The sequence below is a fragment of the Pan troglodytes genome, chromosome 1, assembly GCF_028858775.2.
Source record: "Pan troglodytes isolate AG18354 chromosome 1, NHGRI_mPanTro3-v2.0_pri, whole genome shotgun sequence".
NCBI classification, from domain to species: domain Eukaryota; kingdom Metazoa; phylum Chordata; class Mammalia; order Primates; family Hominidae; genus Pan; species Pan troglodytes.
In genome coordinates, this window is record NC_072398.2 from 93,125,689 (window position 1) to 93,143,797 (window position 18,109).

The 18,109-nt window shown below is 52.4% G+C and overlaps 2 protein-coding genes across 3 annotated transcripts; both read right to left on the reverse strand.

Annotated features, from left to right (window-relative positions):
• Positions 1–1,365: 1,365 nt before the first annotated feature.
• Positions 1,366–10,714, reverse strand: RAB25 (RAB25, member RAS oncogene family). The gene is made up of 5 exons (XM_001163533.7): positions 10,431–10,714; positions 5,763–5,958; positions 3,404–3,597; positions 2,119–2,199; positions 1,366–1,710 (listed from the first exon to the last, which is right to left on the reverse strand). The coding sequence occupies exons 1-5, from the start codon at positions 10,471–10,473 to the stop codon at positions 1,583–1,585; spliced, it is 642 nt and encodes a 213-aa protein (XP_001163533.1). The 5' UTR covers positions 10,474–10,714; the 3' UTR covers positions 1,366–1,582.
• Positions 10,715–13,405: 2,691 nt separating this feature from the next.
• On the reverse strand, positions 13,406–17,798 carry LAMTOR2 (late endosomal/lysosomal adaptor, MAPK and MTOR activator 2). Of its 2 annotated transcripts, XM_016948272.3 has the most exons (4): positions 16,952–17,798; positions 16,484–16,646; positions 13,845–13,934; positions 13,406–13,597 (listed from the first exon to the last, which is right to left on the reverse strand). In XM_016948272.3, the coding sequence occupies exons 1-4, from the start codon at positions 17,017–17,019 to the stop codon at positions 13,541–13,543; spliced, it is 378 nt and encodes a 125-aa protein (XP_016803761.1). In that variant the 5' UTR covers positions 17,020–17,798; the 3' UTR covers positions 13,406–13,540. The 2 variants fall into 2 exon arrangements, with proteins under 2 accessions (XP_016803761.1, XP_009432404.1); XM_009434129.3 differs by lacking the exon at positions 13,845–13,934 and having other exon boundaries at positions 16,952–17,149.
• Between the last annotated feature and the right edge of the window lie 311 nt (positions 17,799–18,109).

Genomic DNA, 18,109 nt, shown 5'->3' on the forward strand with positions numbered 1-18,109 from the left:
GAGTTCCTTGCCACCCTTAAGCTCCCCCTTTCAGCTCTCCATAGCTCTGCTTGAGTCTCCAAGCTCTAATCCCCTGCCTTTTCTCTCCATTTACTCCCTTCTCTTCTTTGGAGGTGCAGTCAGGCCTTGTTCCACCCTGACCTGAAGAACAGGGGAAGGTGACTGGGCGCAGTGGCTCATGCCTGTAATCCCAGAACTCTGGGAAGCCGAGGTGAATGGACCGCTTAAGGCCAGGAGTTCAGGACCAGCCTGGGCAACATAGTGAGACCCTGTCTCTACCAAAAATACAGAAAATTAGCCAGGCATGGTAACACATGCCTATAGTCCCAGCTACTCAGGAGGCTGAGGCAGGAAAATCACTTGAACCCAGGAGGCGGAAGTTGCAGTGAGCTGAGATCACGCCACTGCACTCCAGCCTGGGCAACAGAGTGAGACTCCATCTCAGAAAAAAAAAGAACGGGAAGGTGAGGCAGGGTGACAGAGATGCTACCTGGACAGCCATCTCCTACGCTCCATGGAAAGGGGGCAGAGAGCTAAGAGACAGGGACCCTCCCCATTTACCCCACCAGATTCAATCCATCCCTCTTCTTTGGGATCAGGAAGAAGACTGGAAGGGCTCAAGTTTGTAATCCTAGCACTTTAGGAGGCTGAGGCAGGCGGATCACCTGAGATCAGGAGTTTGAGAGCAGCCTGGCCAACATGGCAAAACCCCGTCTCTACTAAAAATACAAAAATTAGCCAAGTGTGGTGGCAGGCACCTGTAATCCCAGCTGAGGCTGAGGAAGGGAGAATTGCTTGAACCCGAGAGGTGGAGGTTTCAGTGAGCCGAGATCACACCACTGTACCCCAGCCTGGGCAACAGAGTGAGACTCCATCTCAAAAAAAAAAAAGACTGGATGGAGGACTTGGACCTTCCACCTCTCAGGCTTAAAAACCCCTTCCCCAGTACACACCTACAGGACTGGCCCCCACTCCCTCTTCTCCCCTTGTATCTCCCGCTGCCTCCTCCCCTTGCCCCTGGCATTGGAGTGACCTCAGTTGTTGGCACCAGGGCCCTCAGCACCAGATGGTGCCCGCCGATGGTTTCCTTTGTCTCGCCTTCCAGATACCCCCTCCCCTCCATGCTCTCCTCCCTCCCCCACCTGCCCTGGGGGTTGGCAGAGGGAAGGGCAGGCACCTCCCATCCCCTTGGCACTGTCCCCAGACCACAGAACTCCAGAGGCAGCTGGCCCTGAGGGGCAGTAGGTATGGTGGGGAGGACAGAGGAAGGGGATTAGGGACTCAGAGGAGGGGCCAAAGTTGAAGGGGAGGCACAGACAAGGAGAAGAGGGAGGAACAGACGGGAGGCAGCAGAATGACCAGGCATTGATATAAAACAGCTTTATTTGAGGGTCCTAGTCTGTGAGGGGTGGACAGATAAAAGAGGTATTTGTGATAGGGCATGAAGACCTTAAGACCCTGAGGGTGCTGTGAACAGGGAACAGTCTGATATCTGGAACCAAAGGGCAAGGAAAGGTCCTGGGGCTGAAGTGGGGACAAGGGGCACCAAAAAGCCAGTGGGGGCAGGTGGTGCTGGCCAAGGTCAGAGGCTGATGCAACAGGCCCTCTTCTCCCCAGGGCCAGGCTCCTGCCCAGCCTGGGCACTGCCCAGAGTGATGGCATTGGTCCGGATGCTGTTCTGTCTCTGCTTGGACACCTTCGCAAAGATTTCTGGGAGGGCAGAGGGCAGTGATCAGGCCAGAAGATTTAGAGCCCATGCTCCCTTCTCCCCAACCCCCCCATACATACTGCATGCCCCTTCTGAGCATGGGGGGTGGCCACACTTGCAGGAGGTTTTGCAGGAAGGAAATGAAGTGTGGACATAGGGGTCCCTTCTACTTACTTGGGTGGAGAAGGAACCAAGAGTCAGCCCCATGGGGAGTGTGGCCTGTTCCCTCCCTGAGCTCCAGACTGAGTGGGAGGCACTGGGGAGGGACTGAGGGGGACAGGCAGTGGTGCCAGGACCCACAGAGGAGCTGAGAAATTAGCTGGGGTGAGGGCTGAGTGTCTGCATTCCTACTGCTGCCTGTAGAAGCCACGGGGATGGAATAGGGGTGCAGAATAAAGGTAGGCTCTAACCTTTCAGGACAGTCTCAAAGGCTAGCTCAACATTGGTAGAGTCCAGGGCTGAGGTCTCCAGGAAGAGCAGTCCATTGTTTTCTGCCAGGAAGGGAAACACACCATTAATTGTGGGAGTCAAAAGCAATAATAATAATAATATTAATGTTTGCTATATACATTTGCCATGTGCTAAACTCTTGGCATGTAGCAGATCATTTAATCCTTAAAACAACTTACAAGGTAGGTTCATTTAGAAAACTGAATCCAGAAACACAAAGAAAACAAGGGGCTGGGTGCGGTGGCTCACGCCTGTAATCCCAGCACTTTGGGAGGCTGAGGTGGGTGGATCATGAGGTCAGGAGTTCAAGACCGGCCTGGCCAACATGGTGAAACCCCGTCTCCACTAAAAATACAAAAATTAGCCAGGCATGGTGGCGGGCGCCTGTAATCCCAGCTACTCGGGAGGCTGAGGCAGAGAATTGCTTGAACCCAGGAGGCGGAGGTTGCAGTGAGCCAAGATCGTGCCACTGCACCCCAGCCTGGGTGATGGAGTGAGACTCCTCTCAAAAAAAGAAAAAGAAAAAGAATAAGGAAATTGCTCCATGTCCCACATTTAGTAACTGGCCAAGAGCAGATGGGAGACTGGGCCATGGGACTCCAGAACACCCTTAACCACCATATTGTGCTGCCTCTAAACTCAGAAAACTCCTGGGAAGCCTATCCTCTCCATAGGATCTTTGAGCATTACAGGGTGGGGCTGCCTTAAAATTAACTACGGGCCCGGCACAGTGGCTCACACCTGTAATCCCAGAACTTTGGGAGGCCGAGGCAGCTGGATCACCTGAGGTCAGGGGTTCGAGACCAGCCTGGTCAACACGATGAAACCCCATCTCTACTAAAAATACAAAAATTAGCCAGGCATGGTGGCGCACACCTGTAGTCTTAGCTACTCAGGAGGCTGAGGCATGAGAATTGCTTGCTTGAACCCAAGAGGTGGAAGTTGCAGCGAGCCGAGATCGCACCACTGCACTCTAGCCTAGGCAACAGATTGAGACCCGGTCTCAAAAAAAAAAAAAAAAAAATCAATAAAGACAATCTCAGGGCAAGTGGTGGGACATCATGGGAGACACAGGGTCCCAAAGGGGAAGTGCTGGGAAATCCTGAGGAAGAGGGGATGGGGTAGAGGACTGTATGGAGGAAGGCCAGGCTAGGGGCTCTATGGGTGGGGGCAGGGCCTGGGAGGCTGCAAGGGGAAGGTGGGGTAAGCTTGGAGGAGTCAGCCTGGGTAGTGGCAGGCTCTCACCAGCGAACATTCGGGCCTCCTCAGTGGGCACTTCCCGGGCCTGGCTGAGGTCACTTTTGTTACCCACGAGCATGACGACGATCGTGGCTTCAGCATGGTCATAGAGCTCCTTCAGCCATCGCTCCACCACAGCATAGGTCTGGTGCTTGGTTAGGTCAAACACCAGGAGGGCCCCCACTGCACCACGATAGTACCTGGGTGAGAATGAGAAGGATGGACAGAGATACGATCAGAGGCATTGGACCCAGCATCAGAGCAGAGCCATCAAGCTGGAACACCCGGGATCAGAGTACTAGAGATCAGGAAATACAGAAACTTGCGGCCAGGGGCCCAGAACCCAACAGAGCAGCCCAAGGCTCCTCTGCCTTCCAGGGACACTAGTCTTGGAGCCTGTAAAGTTTCACCTCCCTCGGCCAGGCACGGTGGCTCACGCCTGTAATCCCAGCACTTTGGGAGGCCAAGGCGGGTGGATCACCTGAGGTGAGGAGTTCAAGACTAGCCTAACCAATATGGAGAAACCCCATCTCTACTAAAAATACAAAAATTAGCCGGGCATGATGGCGCATGCTTGTAATCCCAGCTACTCGGAAGGCTGAGGCAGGAGAATTGCTTGAACTCGGGAAGCGGAGGTTGCAGTGAGCTGAGATCGCTCCATTGCACTCCAGCCTCGGCAACAAGAGTGAAAATTTGTCTCAACTAACTAACTAAATAAATAAAGTTTCACCTCCCTGCTCTAAAATCTCTATTGGCTTCCTCACAGCCAGCCCCTCTACTTTCTCAGGTTCTCGTCCTGATTTTAGCCCCTACTCTCCACCAGTGCACATCTGGGCTTTAGCCAACTCTGCCACCTTCAAGATCTTCCTCACATGGCTCCTTAACAGTGGCCTGTTCTCTCCCGTGGCCATCTTTCTAGGATTAGCTGAATGCCTACCTCTTGCAGCAGTCCCTGGCCTGACCATTCAAGGCATCACTGAAAGCATCCAGTCTCCCTCTTGGAGTTGGATGGGATGTCTTCAGACTAGTGATGTCTAACTCCCAATTCATTGATGAGTCAACTGAGGCTCATAAGAGATCAGGTAACGAGGAGCATGTGTAACCAAAGCCCCTGACTCTTGCTTCCTGCCCCCTGGCAAGTGCTATCCACCCCATATACCCACAAACAGACTCCATTTCACATGCTTAGGCCTCACACTGACTAGAAGACACTTTCTTTTTTTTTTTTTTTTTTTTTTTTGAGACAGAGTCTTGCTCTGTCGCTAGGCTGGAGTGCAGTGGCACGATCTTGGCTCACTGCAACCTCCACCTCCCAGGTTCGAGTGATTCTCCTGTCTCAGCCTCCCGAGTAGTTGGGATTACAGGCACCCACCACCACGCCTGGCTAATTTTTGTATTTTTAGTAGAGACGGGGGTTTCACTGTTGGCCAGGCTGGTCTCGAACTCCTGACCTTGTGATCTGCCCGCCTCGGCCTCCCAAAGTGCTGGGATTACAGGTGTGAGCTACCGCGCCCAGCTGACACTTTTTTCTTGAGACACAGTATCGATTTGTCACCCAGGCTGGAGTGCAGTGGGGCGATTTCGGCTCACTGCAACTTCCGCCTCCCGGGTTCAAGCCATCCTCCCACCTTAGCTTCTCAAGTATCTGGGACTACAGGTACGCACCACCAAGCCCGGCTAATTTTTTATATTTTTGGTAGAGACAGGATTTTGCCATGTTGCCCAGGCTGGTCTCGAATTCATGAGCTCAAGCGATCCACCCACCTTGGCCTCCCAAAGTGCTGGGATTACAGGTGTGAGCCAACACACCCGGCCTAAGAGACACTTCGGATGTGGTGTCAGGAGGCCTAACCTCCTGTGTGTCCTCTGAGTCTTCATAAAATGCAGATGCCGGGTTCAGCTTTTGGCCCTCTGTGGTTAGATGAAAGTTGCCAAGTGCAGAGCATTGTGCGGAAGTGAGGGGGCGCTCTCGATCCGTGCAGCTCGCCCCCATCCTAGCTCCACCCTGATTTCACCTTGTTTGTATTTATACAGAAATTAACTAATTATAGCACTTTACTCCTGTGGTACTTTAAGGGTTACATAAAATGCCAAATGTAAAGTGCCTTGTCCCTTCCTGGGCACATAGCAAAGGCTTAGTAAGTGGCAATGATTCCTGCTTTTAGTAGTACTAGTCAGTGTTACTATATCCTGGCTTGTGCTGTTTCTGTTTACAGTACCTTTTATCTTCTGTGATCTCCATCCCCACCCCCCAGAGCCCACTGCTGAGCCCCCTTGCCTCCTCCTCCCCCACTTCTCCTCCAGAAGTGTTCCTCGACTTCCCCAGAACTCCCACCACCCAGCAGCCCCCCAGACCCGGGCTCACGCCGAGGTGATGGCTCGGTACCGCTCCAGGCCAGCTGTGTCCCAGATCTGAGCCTTGACAGCAGCGGTGCCCAACATCACAGTGCGGGTGGAGAACTCAACCCCGATGGTGGTGCGGCTGTCGTGGCTGAACTCATTGCGCGTGAATCGGGAGAGTAGATTGGTCTTCCCCACACCTGATTCGCCGATCAGCACCACTGAAGGAGTGGAGAGATAAGGGCTGAGCATGGGGTAGAGCAGCTCCAAACCCACCTGAGCTTGGAGGGTCTGCCCAGCAGAAAAAGGGAACTGAGCTCAGAAAAAAGATTAGGGAACGGAGTCTCCTGTGAGACTGGAGTCTGCAACTCTGCATAATGCATCTGTCCTGGTGGGCAGGAAAGCCAAGAGTTTAAAACAAACAAAGGGGCTTGACGGGTTATAGCCTGGTCTGTTGATACATGGTTGCAGAGTCAGCCTGCATCTCTGGTGAGGGAGTGACATCTGTGGGCTCTTTATGAGTGTCATGCGGAGACATTACTGTTGTGTGTGAATATGGACAGGGATGGTGGGAGGTCAGGGGGTGCACAGTTCTGGACTAGGACTTGGAGTATGAGAACATTGCACTTGTCTCTATATATATGAGCTGGGGGGACAAGTGGGAGGTTTGGTGTGTGTGTGTTTGCATAAGGAACAGAGGTGTGAATCAAAGTGTGGGTAAGGAGAAAGTTTGGCAGTTGACACATCTGTGGGTGAGAGGAAGGCATGTGTGCTCATGTGTGTGTAAGAAGTTAGGTTCCAGTTGTCCCTAAGGAGGGACAGTCCCGCATGGTTAAGAGCATGGGCCTGGGTGTTAGACCAGCTATGTGTCCTTCGGCAAGTTATTTAACCAATCTGAGCTGTTCTTTTCATATGAAAAATGGGGAAGACATTAGTATCTACCTTAAGGGTTATTGTAGGAAGTAAGTGAGACATTGCCCAGGATATAGTAAGTGTAAAAATCATGACTGGTATGATTGTTGTTAGCAGGCCAGAGTTTTTGCCTTTGGGTTTTCAGAGACAAGGATCCACCTGAGGGGCCATGAAGACCCTTTAGACTGGTGGGCAGCATCCAGGGCCCAGTCTTACCCATGTGGATGAGCTGGGGGCTGGGGTAGAGTGTAGGGGGCTGATGTGAGTAGAGCCCACAAATTGCACTGGCACTGAACTAAGCACACAGAATTAGAGGAGGCCACCCAGAGTGGTTCTAGAAAGGCAGGCTGGCACCCAAGGACTGGGAGCCACATATTGTGGGCTCTGGTCCCTGCTCAGCTTCTAACTAACTGTGTGAACTTGAACAAGTGACTCACCTTTTCTCAGTCTCAGTTTCCTTGCTTATACAACTTATAAAGGCCTCCTCCAACTTTAAAAGTTCCTTGGCTGGGTGTGGAGGTTCACGCCTGTAATCCCAGAACTTTGGGAGGCCAAGGCGGGAGGATCTCTTGAGCCCACAAGTTTGAGACCAGCCTGGGTAACACGGTGAAACCCCATCTCTACAAAAAATGCAAAAATTAGCCAGGCATGGTAGCATGTGTCTGTAGTCTCAGCTACTTGGGAGGCTGAGGTGGGAGGATTGCTTGAGCCCTGGGGGTGCTGCAGTGAGCCGAGTTTGTGTTACTGCACTCCAGCCTGGGTGACAGAGTGAAACTCCGACTCAAAAAAAAGAAAAAGAAAAAGAAAAAAAAATTAGCCAAGTGTGGTGGCACATGCATGTAGTCCCAGCTACTCAAGAGGCTGAGGTGGAAGGATTGTTTGAGCCCCGTAGGTTGTGGCTGCAATGAACTGTGATGGCATCACTGCACTCCAGCCTGGGTGACAGTGAAATTGTGTCTCAAAAAATAAAAATAAAAAATACATATTTAAACATTCCTTATTTGCATAGGACAGTATGGAAAAGCTGGAAATAATATGGATATGTGTGGGTAAGAGGATGTGTGTGCATGCGTGTGTGTGTGTGTGTGTATGTGTGTGTGTGTGTTCCTGCCTCTCCCCTACTGGGCACATCTCCCTCATCCCTCTCAGTGGGTGGGCTCTCAGCCCTAGCGTCATACCACAAAGGTGCTTAGGGCAAGGGAATTGAAGTCAGACTTTGTGGCCTTTTGTAAACTACTTTGCCTCTAAGCCTCAGTTGTAAAGTGGAGATACTAATGGTTCATGTTTACAGTGTACTGAATGCTTACTATGTGCCAGGCAGTGTCCTTAAAAGCTTTACACATATTACCTCATTTAATCCTCAAAAGAATGCCATGAATCCCATTACTATTTTCCCTGTTTTTACAGACAAGGCGCTTTGGAGGTCAAATGACTTGCCCAAGATAACAGGGCTAGTGTTGTAAACACAGAGATGTGCTGGCCAGATCAGCCTTCAAGGAAGGACTTGCCCCAAGCTGCAGGGAGTGCAGGCTGCAGACAGGCTCCAGCTGTCAGCTCCTTCAGCGTCTGCCTCTGGTGCAGACAGCGGCCTCACTGGAAGTCATGTCTTTTCTGGGCAGCCTACACCCAGTGCTCAAGCAAGGTGAGGCAATCACAGAGCTCCCCGCCCTTGACCCAGGTTTGTCCAGCCTGCGTTGCTGTTTGACTTCTCCCTCTGCCCAATTATGTTTCCTCTCCCTTCCTTTCACAGGTGCTGATTTGTAAAAAAACATTGAGCTGGGCGCGGTGGCTCACGCCTGTAATACCAGCACTTTGGGAGGCCTAGGAGGGCGGATCACAAGGTCAAGAGATCGAGACCATCCTAGCCAACATGATGAAACCCTGTCTCTACTAAAAATACAAAAATTAGCTGGGTGTGGTGGTGCACACCTGTAGTCCCAGCTACTCAGGAGGCTAAGGCAGGAGAATCGCTTGAACCCAGGAGGCGGAGGTTGTAGGAAGGCGGAGATTGCAGTGAGCCAAGATCGCGCCACTGCACTCCAGCCTGGGCAACAGAGCGAGACTCCGTCTCAAAAAACAAACAAACATTGAACACCCCAACTTCTTCTCAGCGTCTGCTTCTAGGGACCCCAACCCAACCCTCAATACATTTTTTTTTTTTTTTTTTTTTTTTTAGACAGAGTCTTGCTCTGTTGCCCAGGCTGGAGTGCAGTGGCACAGTCTCGGCTTACTGCAACCTCTGCTTCCTGGGTTCAAGTGATTCTCCTGTCTCAGCCTCCCGAGTAGCTGGGATTACAGGCACGTGCCACCACACCCAGATAATTTTTGAATTTTTAGTAGAGACAGGGTTTCCCCATGTTGGCCAGGCTGGTCTGGAACTCCAGACCTTAAGTGATCCGGCCGCCTCGGCCTCCCAAAGTGCTAGGATTACAGGCGTGAGCCACTGTGCCCGGCTGACCAACCCGCAATACTTGTAAGTGGCAGGGCTGAGATCTGAACCCAGTCTGGCTCCTGACCACAATGTTACACTGCCCCTCAAAATAAAATATGACTTTCGGGGATTGTCATGGTATTAATGAGGTAGTGGCAGGTACATAGTAAGTGCTCAATAAATGGTAGTTCCTCATATTATTGCCCCAGACTATTGCTAACCCTTTCCTTCCTGGAAAAGATGCCAGTAGTACAGGTTCCCCAGCTCAAGGGCGGGTTCTGGAGTGAGAGTCCCAGCTCAAGGGAGGGGCCGGGCTGAGGTTGGGAGAGGCATTGGGGTAGGGTGGCTGGAGAGTCCACCCTGCCCTAAAGGAAGTATGAAGGTGGGGTTGGGAAACAGCAAAGGGACCAAACACAGGGGCTAGAAAGATACATGCATGCTTCCAGGGACAGCAAAGTTGAGCCCAGTGCCTGGTATGCAGGTCCAGTGAGTCAGCCAAGGGCCAGGCAGACGAGGCTACAACCCTAGGAGTCCTCTGGATTCTATCAGACTCTGCAGCAAATTCATGATATTTTCTGTCTTCCCTATGTATTTATTGCCCCACCCTATAATGGGATATGTCTCTCCTTTCTCTCGTTCCCTGTACACCTGCCCAGAAAAGATGACTTTCTTCCTCTTGTTTGCTGGTTTCCCTTTCTTCTCAAGAGAGAAGTCCTGGCCGGGTGTGGTGGCTCATGCCTGTAATCCCAGCACTTTGGGAGGCCGAGGTGGGCGGATCATGAGGTCAGTTCCAGACCATCCTGGCCAATATGGTGAAACCCCGTCTCTATTAAAAATACAAAAATAAGCCGGGCGTGGTGGCAGGTGCTTGTAGTCCCAGCTACTCGGGTGGCCGAGGCAGAAGAATCGCTTGAACCCAGGAGGTGGAGGTTGCAGTGAGCTGAGATCGTACCACTGCATTCCAGCCTGGGCGACAGAGCAAGACTCCGTCTCAGAAAAAAAAAAAAGAGGGAAGTCCTTTCTGAAGTCTGACCTCCATCTCTTGTGCTGCACTGGCTGACACCAGGGATTTGGGTTTCTATTAGGAACGGGGCAGAGGAGCCTAACTCAGCACTCTTAAGGAGGAATCAACATCATTATTTACCACAGTAGAGCATATTCAGAAGCTCCCTGACTTTTGCCCCTGCAACCAGACCCTCCCCCACTCCCTGCAGCTTTCTTTCTGAAGGAATGAGGAGCCCCAGGAGGTCTTGGTAAGAGATAAAAAAACAGGAGGGGGCCCTCTCTGGCTCTATTCAATCTCTTTCTGGGTCTCTCAGGCTTCCTCTTGCTTCAGGGAACCCAACTCACCCTTGAAGACAAAGTTATAATCTTCCTCAGTTCCATTCCCCATCTTGGCTCCGCATGGAGGGTGCAGGTGTCTTCGGGGACAGAGGCGACAAGTCTGTGTGTTGGCTCAATGCCCTCAACCCTCAGCTCTCAAAAGATCTGCTCCTGCCCCTCCTCTCATTGGGGGTAAGGGAACTTCTGCAGCCAGAGGGATTGGGGGCCAACTCAAGGTTAGGCAGGGCCTAGGGAGGATCAGCTCTGGCAGGTGGGGGTGCTGTAAGGAAGCAGAGAGGACGGAAGCTGAGAACAGGAAGAGCGGGGTGGCTGGAGACCTGGGGCCCAGGTGGGTGGAGAGATGATGACGTCAGACAGGTTCGACAGGTTGGGTGTCTGCTCTCAGCCTGGGCTCCCGCAAGCGGGAGAAGCAGCTCCAGCGGGGGGGAAGCGAAAAAGGGACAGGACCTTCAGAGACAGGACCTTCAGAGACAGCCCACTGAGGGCTGAGTGTGCATTGCTGGGCTTCTGGAATCTGTGGTGAGGGCCGGTCCCCCAACTAATGAGCAAGAAATAGCCCCTCAGAAACCCACTTGAGGCCAGGCGCGGTGGCTCACGCCTGTAATCCCAGCACTTTGGGAGGCTGAGGTGGGCGGATCACCTGAGGTCGGGAGTTCGAGACCAGCCTGACCAACATGGAGAAACCCCGTTTCTACTAAAAAAATACAAAATTAGCTGGGCGTGGTGGCACATGGCTGTAATCCCAGCTACTTGGGAGGCTGAGACAGGAGAATCGCTTGAACCCAGGAGGCGGAGGTTGTGGTGAGTCGAGATCGCGCCCTTGCACTCCAGCCTGGGTAACAAGAGCGAAACTCCGTCTAAAAAAAAAAAAAAAATTAGCTGGGCATGGTGGTGGGCGCCTGCAATCCCAGCTACTTGGGCGGCCAAGGTAGGAGAATTGCTTGAACCCGGGAGGCAGAGGTTCCAGTGGGCTGAGATCGTGCCACTGCACTCCAGTCTGGGCAACAGAGACTGCTTCTCAAAAAAAAAAAAAAAAAAAAAAGGCCGGGTAAGGTGGCTCATACCTGTAATTCCAGCACTTTGGGAGGCCGAGGCGGGCGGATCACAAGGTCAGGAGATAGAGACCATCCTGAAGGAATGAGGAGCCCCAGGAGGTCTTGGTAAGAGATAAAAAAACAGGAGGGGGCCCTCTCTGGCTCTATGGTAGAAACGGTGAAACCGTGTCTCTACTAAAAATATAAAAAATTAGCCAGGCGTAGTGGCAGGTGCCTGTAGTCCCAGCTACTCGGGAGGCTGAGGCAGGAGAATGGCATGAACCCAGGAGGCAGAGCTTGCAGTGAGCCGAGATCGCGCCACTGCACTCCAGCCTGGGCGACAGAGCAAGACTCCGTCTCAAAAAAAAAAAAAAAAAAAAAAAGAGGCCTGGTGCGGTGGCTCCCACCTGTAATCCCAGCACTTTAGGAGGCCGAGGCCAGCGGATCACGAGGTCAGGAGTTCAAGACCAGCCTGACCAACATGGTGAAACCCTGTCTCTACTAAAAATATACAAAAATTAGCTAGGCATGGTGTCACGCGCCTGTAATCCCAGCTACTCAGGAGACTGAGGCAGGAGAATTGCTTGAACTCGGGAGGCGGAGATTGCAGTGAGCCAAAATTGTGCCATTGCACTCCAGCCTGGGTGACAGAGCAAGAGATTCTGTCTCAAAAAAAAAAAAAAGAAAGAAAGAAAGAAAGAAACCCACTTGGCCTGCTTTTCCTTCAGAGCTGGTAGGGGGGTACACTGGGGGAACCAGAGTAAGGGATATTAGACCAGGGGCTGATAGAACACCAGTCACCCTGCTGCAATGCAGAGCTGTGGGAGTATCATGGCCACAGTAACTTCTGCCCTTCCTTGACAGCCCAGGGCCTGGGGTGGGCAGTGTTTCTCATCTTGGGTGGAGCTGGGACTCGAAATCTACCCACTTCTCTGGGATGGGTTCCTTTATATGGCACTGGGGAAGGGGGCTGGTAGCTCCCTATACAGACCTGCTTTAAGGATATTGGGTAGGCAGAGACCTGGGGCAGAAACAGACAGCTGGGGTGAGTGGTCTGAGTGTAGGAGCAGGGTCTGGAGATGAAGGCCTTTGGGAGGTCTGGGTTACTTCTACTCCCTGTACAGGACCTGAGGCCTCACAGCAAAGGCCTCTTGTCTACAAAGGGCTTCAAGATCTGGGGAGGGTCTGTGTAAGCACATGAACACCTGGAAGAAGAAGAAAGGGATAGCTTGTTCTAGGCTGTTAGGGGCACCCTCCCAACCCCAAGAATAGAAAAGGCACTCACTGGCCAGTCGAAGTGGTTCATATCTGTAATCCCAGCACTTTGGGAGGCAGGAGGATGGCTTGAGCCCAGAAGTTGGAGAACAGCCTGAGCAACATATTGAGACCTCATCTCTACCAAAAACAACAACAACAACAAAACCCCTAAAAAACACAAAAAACAAAAACCCAAAAATTAGCCAGGCATGATGGTGTGTGCCTATAGTCCAGGCAACTCGGGAGGCTGAGGTGGAATCACTTGAGCCTGCAGTGAGCTGAGATTGTGTCACTGCATTACAGCCTGGGCAACAGAGGGAGACCCTCTCAAAAAAATAAAAGGCACGCACGCCCCCAAACCTGAAGTGATAGACACTAACCTCTCAGGGCCTTTATATTCTCTGTGCAACACAACCCCCACCAGACCCTTGCACCTCTGAGCTCACTCCCACAGTTTTGCCTATGAGGTGGGTAAGACTCTGTTCTGAGCAGCAGGGTCTAGGTGAGGTCATGCCATTGGGGAGGACAAGGACTATTTGGCGTAACTGCCAAGAACCATTGTTCGCAGAAGGTCATGGTGAAGGGGTGGGTAGAAGTCCATCCTTGCAGAACATGAGGAATCCTAGAAGCGATGCCTGCTTCTTCCTATCTTCTCTGATTCCTCCCATCCAAGAAAGTAGCCAAGACACATGACAGGAGTTGAAGTTTATTCTTGGAAAAAACAAAGTCCCATCCTCCCCCCATTGTCTAAGAAGGTTCTTCTAGGAGGCCCCGCCCCTCCAAATGGTCATTTCTCTTTTCTGACCCCAGCTTCCACCAATGCCGTTAAGATGCCGCCACTTGGGTGAGGGGCTCCTCCAGGTACTGCACCAAAGCCTGGGCCTGCAGAGGGAGAACAGAGATCAGTCCCGCACACAGCCTGGCATTAGGGACCCCAAATCCAGGTCTGCTCCCAGTGCCATAGGAAGCAACCAGCCCCCAACCTCCACCTGCTCTTGGGAGCTGGCCCACACCAGAAATGGACTGAGTAGACATGAGAACTCTAGAAACAGGGTCCTGGTGGGAGTGAACACAGTGTAGAAGCACGAAGGCTGGGCCCAGGGCTATGGAGGGATGGGCACATACACACCTTGGCCTTGAGCATTCCAAAGCCCACGGTCTCCTTGGCATACATACACAGCAGAAGGTTGGCCACTCGGGTGATGGCTACACGGCCCTCCTGGTGGGGGTGATATGATGGGATGTGATGTTCTGCTTGGCACCCTTAGCACCCTCCTTCCCCAAAGGCTTCTCTGGCCCCAGAGAAACTATATCTTCCTCCCATGCCCTGGGCACAGCAGGAAGTTCAGCGTAAAAGCTTTTGGCCACAGCCCTGAACATGGGGTTCTGAGCCCAGGTTCCAGCCTCAGCACAGCCACCTACTAACCATGTTACTCTGGGAAACTTAGTCTCTCAGAAATTCAGTTTTTCTTTCTGTAATCCCTACCTCATCCCAGTTGGTGAGGGTGCTAATACCATGAAATTTCACATCTGCCAACAGTTGTCCAAATGAGTGATGTTATTACTGTGAGCTCACCCCACAGACACTGAGAGGGGCATGGGAGTGGTAACCCAACTGGTATTTCTCCTCTTTTCCCATGGTAATGTTTTTCAAATTGCAGATTTGACCCCACAGTTAAGAGATAAATTAAGAAGGTTGATCAGCATTAAAAACCAAAAAAGAAAAAATGAAGTATATTACACGTAGTAGGAAAAGTATTGTTTCATGACTTTTGTTTTAGTGGGTCTATGTGTGTGTTGAGCTCTGACTTAAAATGTCTTTCTTAAAAAATTTTTTCCTATTTATTTATTTATTAAAATTTTTTTTGTAGAGATGGGGTCTTATTAGGTCACCAAGGCTGGTCTTGAACTCCTGGCCTCAGATAATCCTCCAGCCTCAGCCTCCCAAAGTGTTGGGATTACAGGAGTGAGGCACTGTGCTCAGCCTTAAAATGTATTTCTTTTTTTTTTTTTTTTTGAGATGGAGTCTTGCTCTGTTGCCCAGGCTGGAGTGCAGTGGCGTGATCTCGGCTCACTGCAACCACCGCCTCCTGGGTTCAAGTGATTCTCCTGCCTCAGCCTCCTGAGTGGCTGGGATTACAGGCACGCACCACCATGCCCAGCTAATTTTTGTATTTTTAGTAGAGATGGGGTTTCACCATGTTGGCCAGGCTGGTCTTGAACACCTGACTTCGTGATCCGCCCGCCTCGGCCTCCCAAAGTGCTGGGATTACAGGCATGAGCCACCATGCCCAGCCCCTTAAAATGTATTTCTTATGGCTGGGTTGTGGTCAAAACGTTTGAAAGCTATTGCCCTATAGCACCAGCTGTAGGCATCCAGTAGGAGTCATATGTTGAACTAAAAATGGCATTGGTTGTGCAGGGGGTGGGGAGAGCAGGCAGTTGAGTTACAATGAAGATCCTTCCTGGAGAGTTCACCTTCTGGCCAATTTGAAAAAAACAAAAGTAAGTTCAGCAAACTTTTACTAGGTATTTATTGTATGCCAGGAACCAAGCACTGCACTCCCTGCCTCTCTGACCTCATCTCCTACTACCCTCCTCCATCTCACGTAACTCCAGCCATACCAACCAACCCTATTGATCCTTGAGCAGGCATAATTCTGCCTCAGGGCCTTGGTACTTGCTGTTCTGTCCAAAATATTCTTCCCTCAGATAGCCACATGGCTTGTCCCCCACCTTTCTTCAGATCATTGATCAAATGTCACCTTTTCAGTGAGACTGTCCCTGACACATACGCCCAACAAACTCATACTCTTTCACTTCCCTGCTTTCTCTCCATTGCATTTTCAATACCTAATATATACTATATATTTTACTTATTTTAAAAAATGTGGCCAGGCACAGTGACTCACACCTGTAATCCCAGCACTTTGGGAGGCCAAGGTGGGTAGATCGCTTGAGCCAGGAGTTTGAGACCAGCCTGGGCAACATGGCAAAACCCAGTCTCTGGAAAAATGCAAAAATTAGCGAGGTGTGGTGGTGCATGTCTGTAGTCCCGGCTACTCAGGAGGCTGGGGCAGGAGGATCACCTGAGCCCAGGGAGGTCGAGGCTGCAGTGAGCCGTGATTGTATCACTGTGTAAGATTTATTAGGGCTGGGGGTTTTGTCTTTCTGTTTGCTATTTTTTCCCTAGTCCTGAGAATACTGCAAGGACCTAAATACTTGTCGACCGAACAGATACTAAGAAGTTCACAATCTAATGGTGACTTCCCCTTTCTGGACTTCATTTTCCTTTCTTTGAAAGCTTAAGGGGTTGGACTAGGGTCTGGAGACTGCCATGGTTCTGTGAGTCGGTGAAACTGGGATGACAACACTTTGTGTTTGCACGTCATTCTACTGTTTATACCCATTATTTCATCTGACCTTCACAACAACCCATGAGGGGAGCGGGGAGAGGGAAATTATTGTCTTCTCCTTAAACATGAGGTAAGGAAGCTGAGAGAGGTTAAGCGACTTACCCAAGGTTCCACAACTGATAAGTGGATGGCTGAGACCAGAACCCAAGTCAGACCTCTCAGGTCCAGGGATCCTTCCTCACCACCACTTGATGAATAGGGTCCTGCCTATTACAAATGCTGCTGCAGACCAACTCTTAGTAATCTTCCGGAGATCCTGTCCCTGCCCCTCCAACCATCCAGGATGGGGTCCAGGTCGCCCCCTTGGGATCCCCTTTGGGGGACAGGGGAAGTCTGGCTCCCCTCTCCATACCATGCAGTCCATGAGGATGAATTTGAGATTGTCTTCATTAAACGCTTGGTTCCCGTTCCGGTCGTAGGCGGCCCAGATGTTACTGGCTATGGCAGCGGTGACCCGGGCGTCAGTGTCCCCGTAACCAGAGTAGGCCAGCAGTGATCCCTCGTTATTCAGCAGCCTGGTGAGGGGCGGGGAGGGATAACGATGTGCTCAGAGCGGGGAGTAAAACGTCTGGGTTTCCATCCCAAGTCCCACCAAGGGCACATCCAGCAAGGCTCTGGCCTGAGCGTGTCCCGGGACATGCCCTAAGCACCCAGCACACCGGCTTCCCTTTTCGACAGGGGACCTCCCGGCCGGTATCCCCAGCCGCTGCCCCCTCTGCCGCTTCCTCCCTTCCTGGTGATCCTTCCCCACCCCTCCCTCAGGGAGCCGCGCGCCGCCCCACTGCAGCGCTCGCCGCTCGGGTCCGTGGTCCGCACTCACAGGGTGCTCTGGACGCCTCCAGTGTTGGCTTGGCTTAGCACCTGGGTCAAAGCCTTGGGGCGCAGCATGCCTACGGTTCCTAACCCTGGGCTTTTGCACCCAGATCTCCGAGGTGCCTCCCGCGGGCCGCTGCCCGCTGCTTCCCGTAGTCCCGTTGGCCTGCTCCGGGACGCCCTGGGAGTTGTAGTTTCTTCGCCTGGCTATTGTGGTTCCGACTCAACCCCGCCCCACCGCGGGGGGCTCTGGGAATCGTAGTTCCTTGTGGCCTCGCGAGGCACCCTGGGAACTATAGTTCGCCTTTCCAGGCCGACCACGCGATTGTTGGGGGGCGGAAAAGAGCGGGAGTGAAAGGACAGCAGCAGCGCTGGAAGGACATTTAACCCCTTCGGGGAGAAAGGAATCAACGTGTCCGCTTGGCAGTCCACGATTCAATAATTATACTACATCCTCATATTTGTCAGGCACGCCTTTGGTTACTTTCAAAACAGTTTTCTCCGTTATGCACAATTCTGTGCGATGAGGCGAGAGGTACTATTATTATTATCTTGAGGAAACCAAGGCTCTGAAAGGCCACGCAGCCAAAACCCAGCTCCCTGGAACCGTTCTTAATAGACCATTCAGGCCGCGACCCTCGGGGCTATAGGGTCAGTCCCAGAGCTGAGAACCTAAGTGGACGTGCTTGGTGGGAAAACCCAACCTCCAAGTCGGGAAAGTCCCCTGACCTGGAAGGGACTTGGGCTTCCAAGAAAGACCAAGTTATCACAGGGAACGGAGATAAAGCGGCGACACACAAAGTCCTTTGTCCCGGAGCCGAGTTAGCCGTGGAGGGGGCGGGGAGGCTTTGGGCTGGAGGGGACCGCGGCACGGCTCGGGCGGGCAGCGTTGGGTCGCGGTCTCCCGGGGCAGTCCGCCCTCGCCCCCGCAATGAAGGGCACGCCCCTTCCCCCTCCCAGAGGCCCCCCAGGGGCCCCCGCCTGGCGAGACCCTGGCCGGGCTCCGGACCTGGGGCTTGGCCCTGGGCGGACCCCGCTGCAGTGGCCCCCCCGGTCCGCCCGGGGCGCTGTGGCTGCGGCTGGTCCGGAGGGGGCGGTGAAGCCTCGGGGAGGGGAGGGGAGGAGAGAGGAGGGGAGGAGAGGGGAGGGGAGAGGTGGAGAGAGG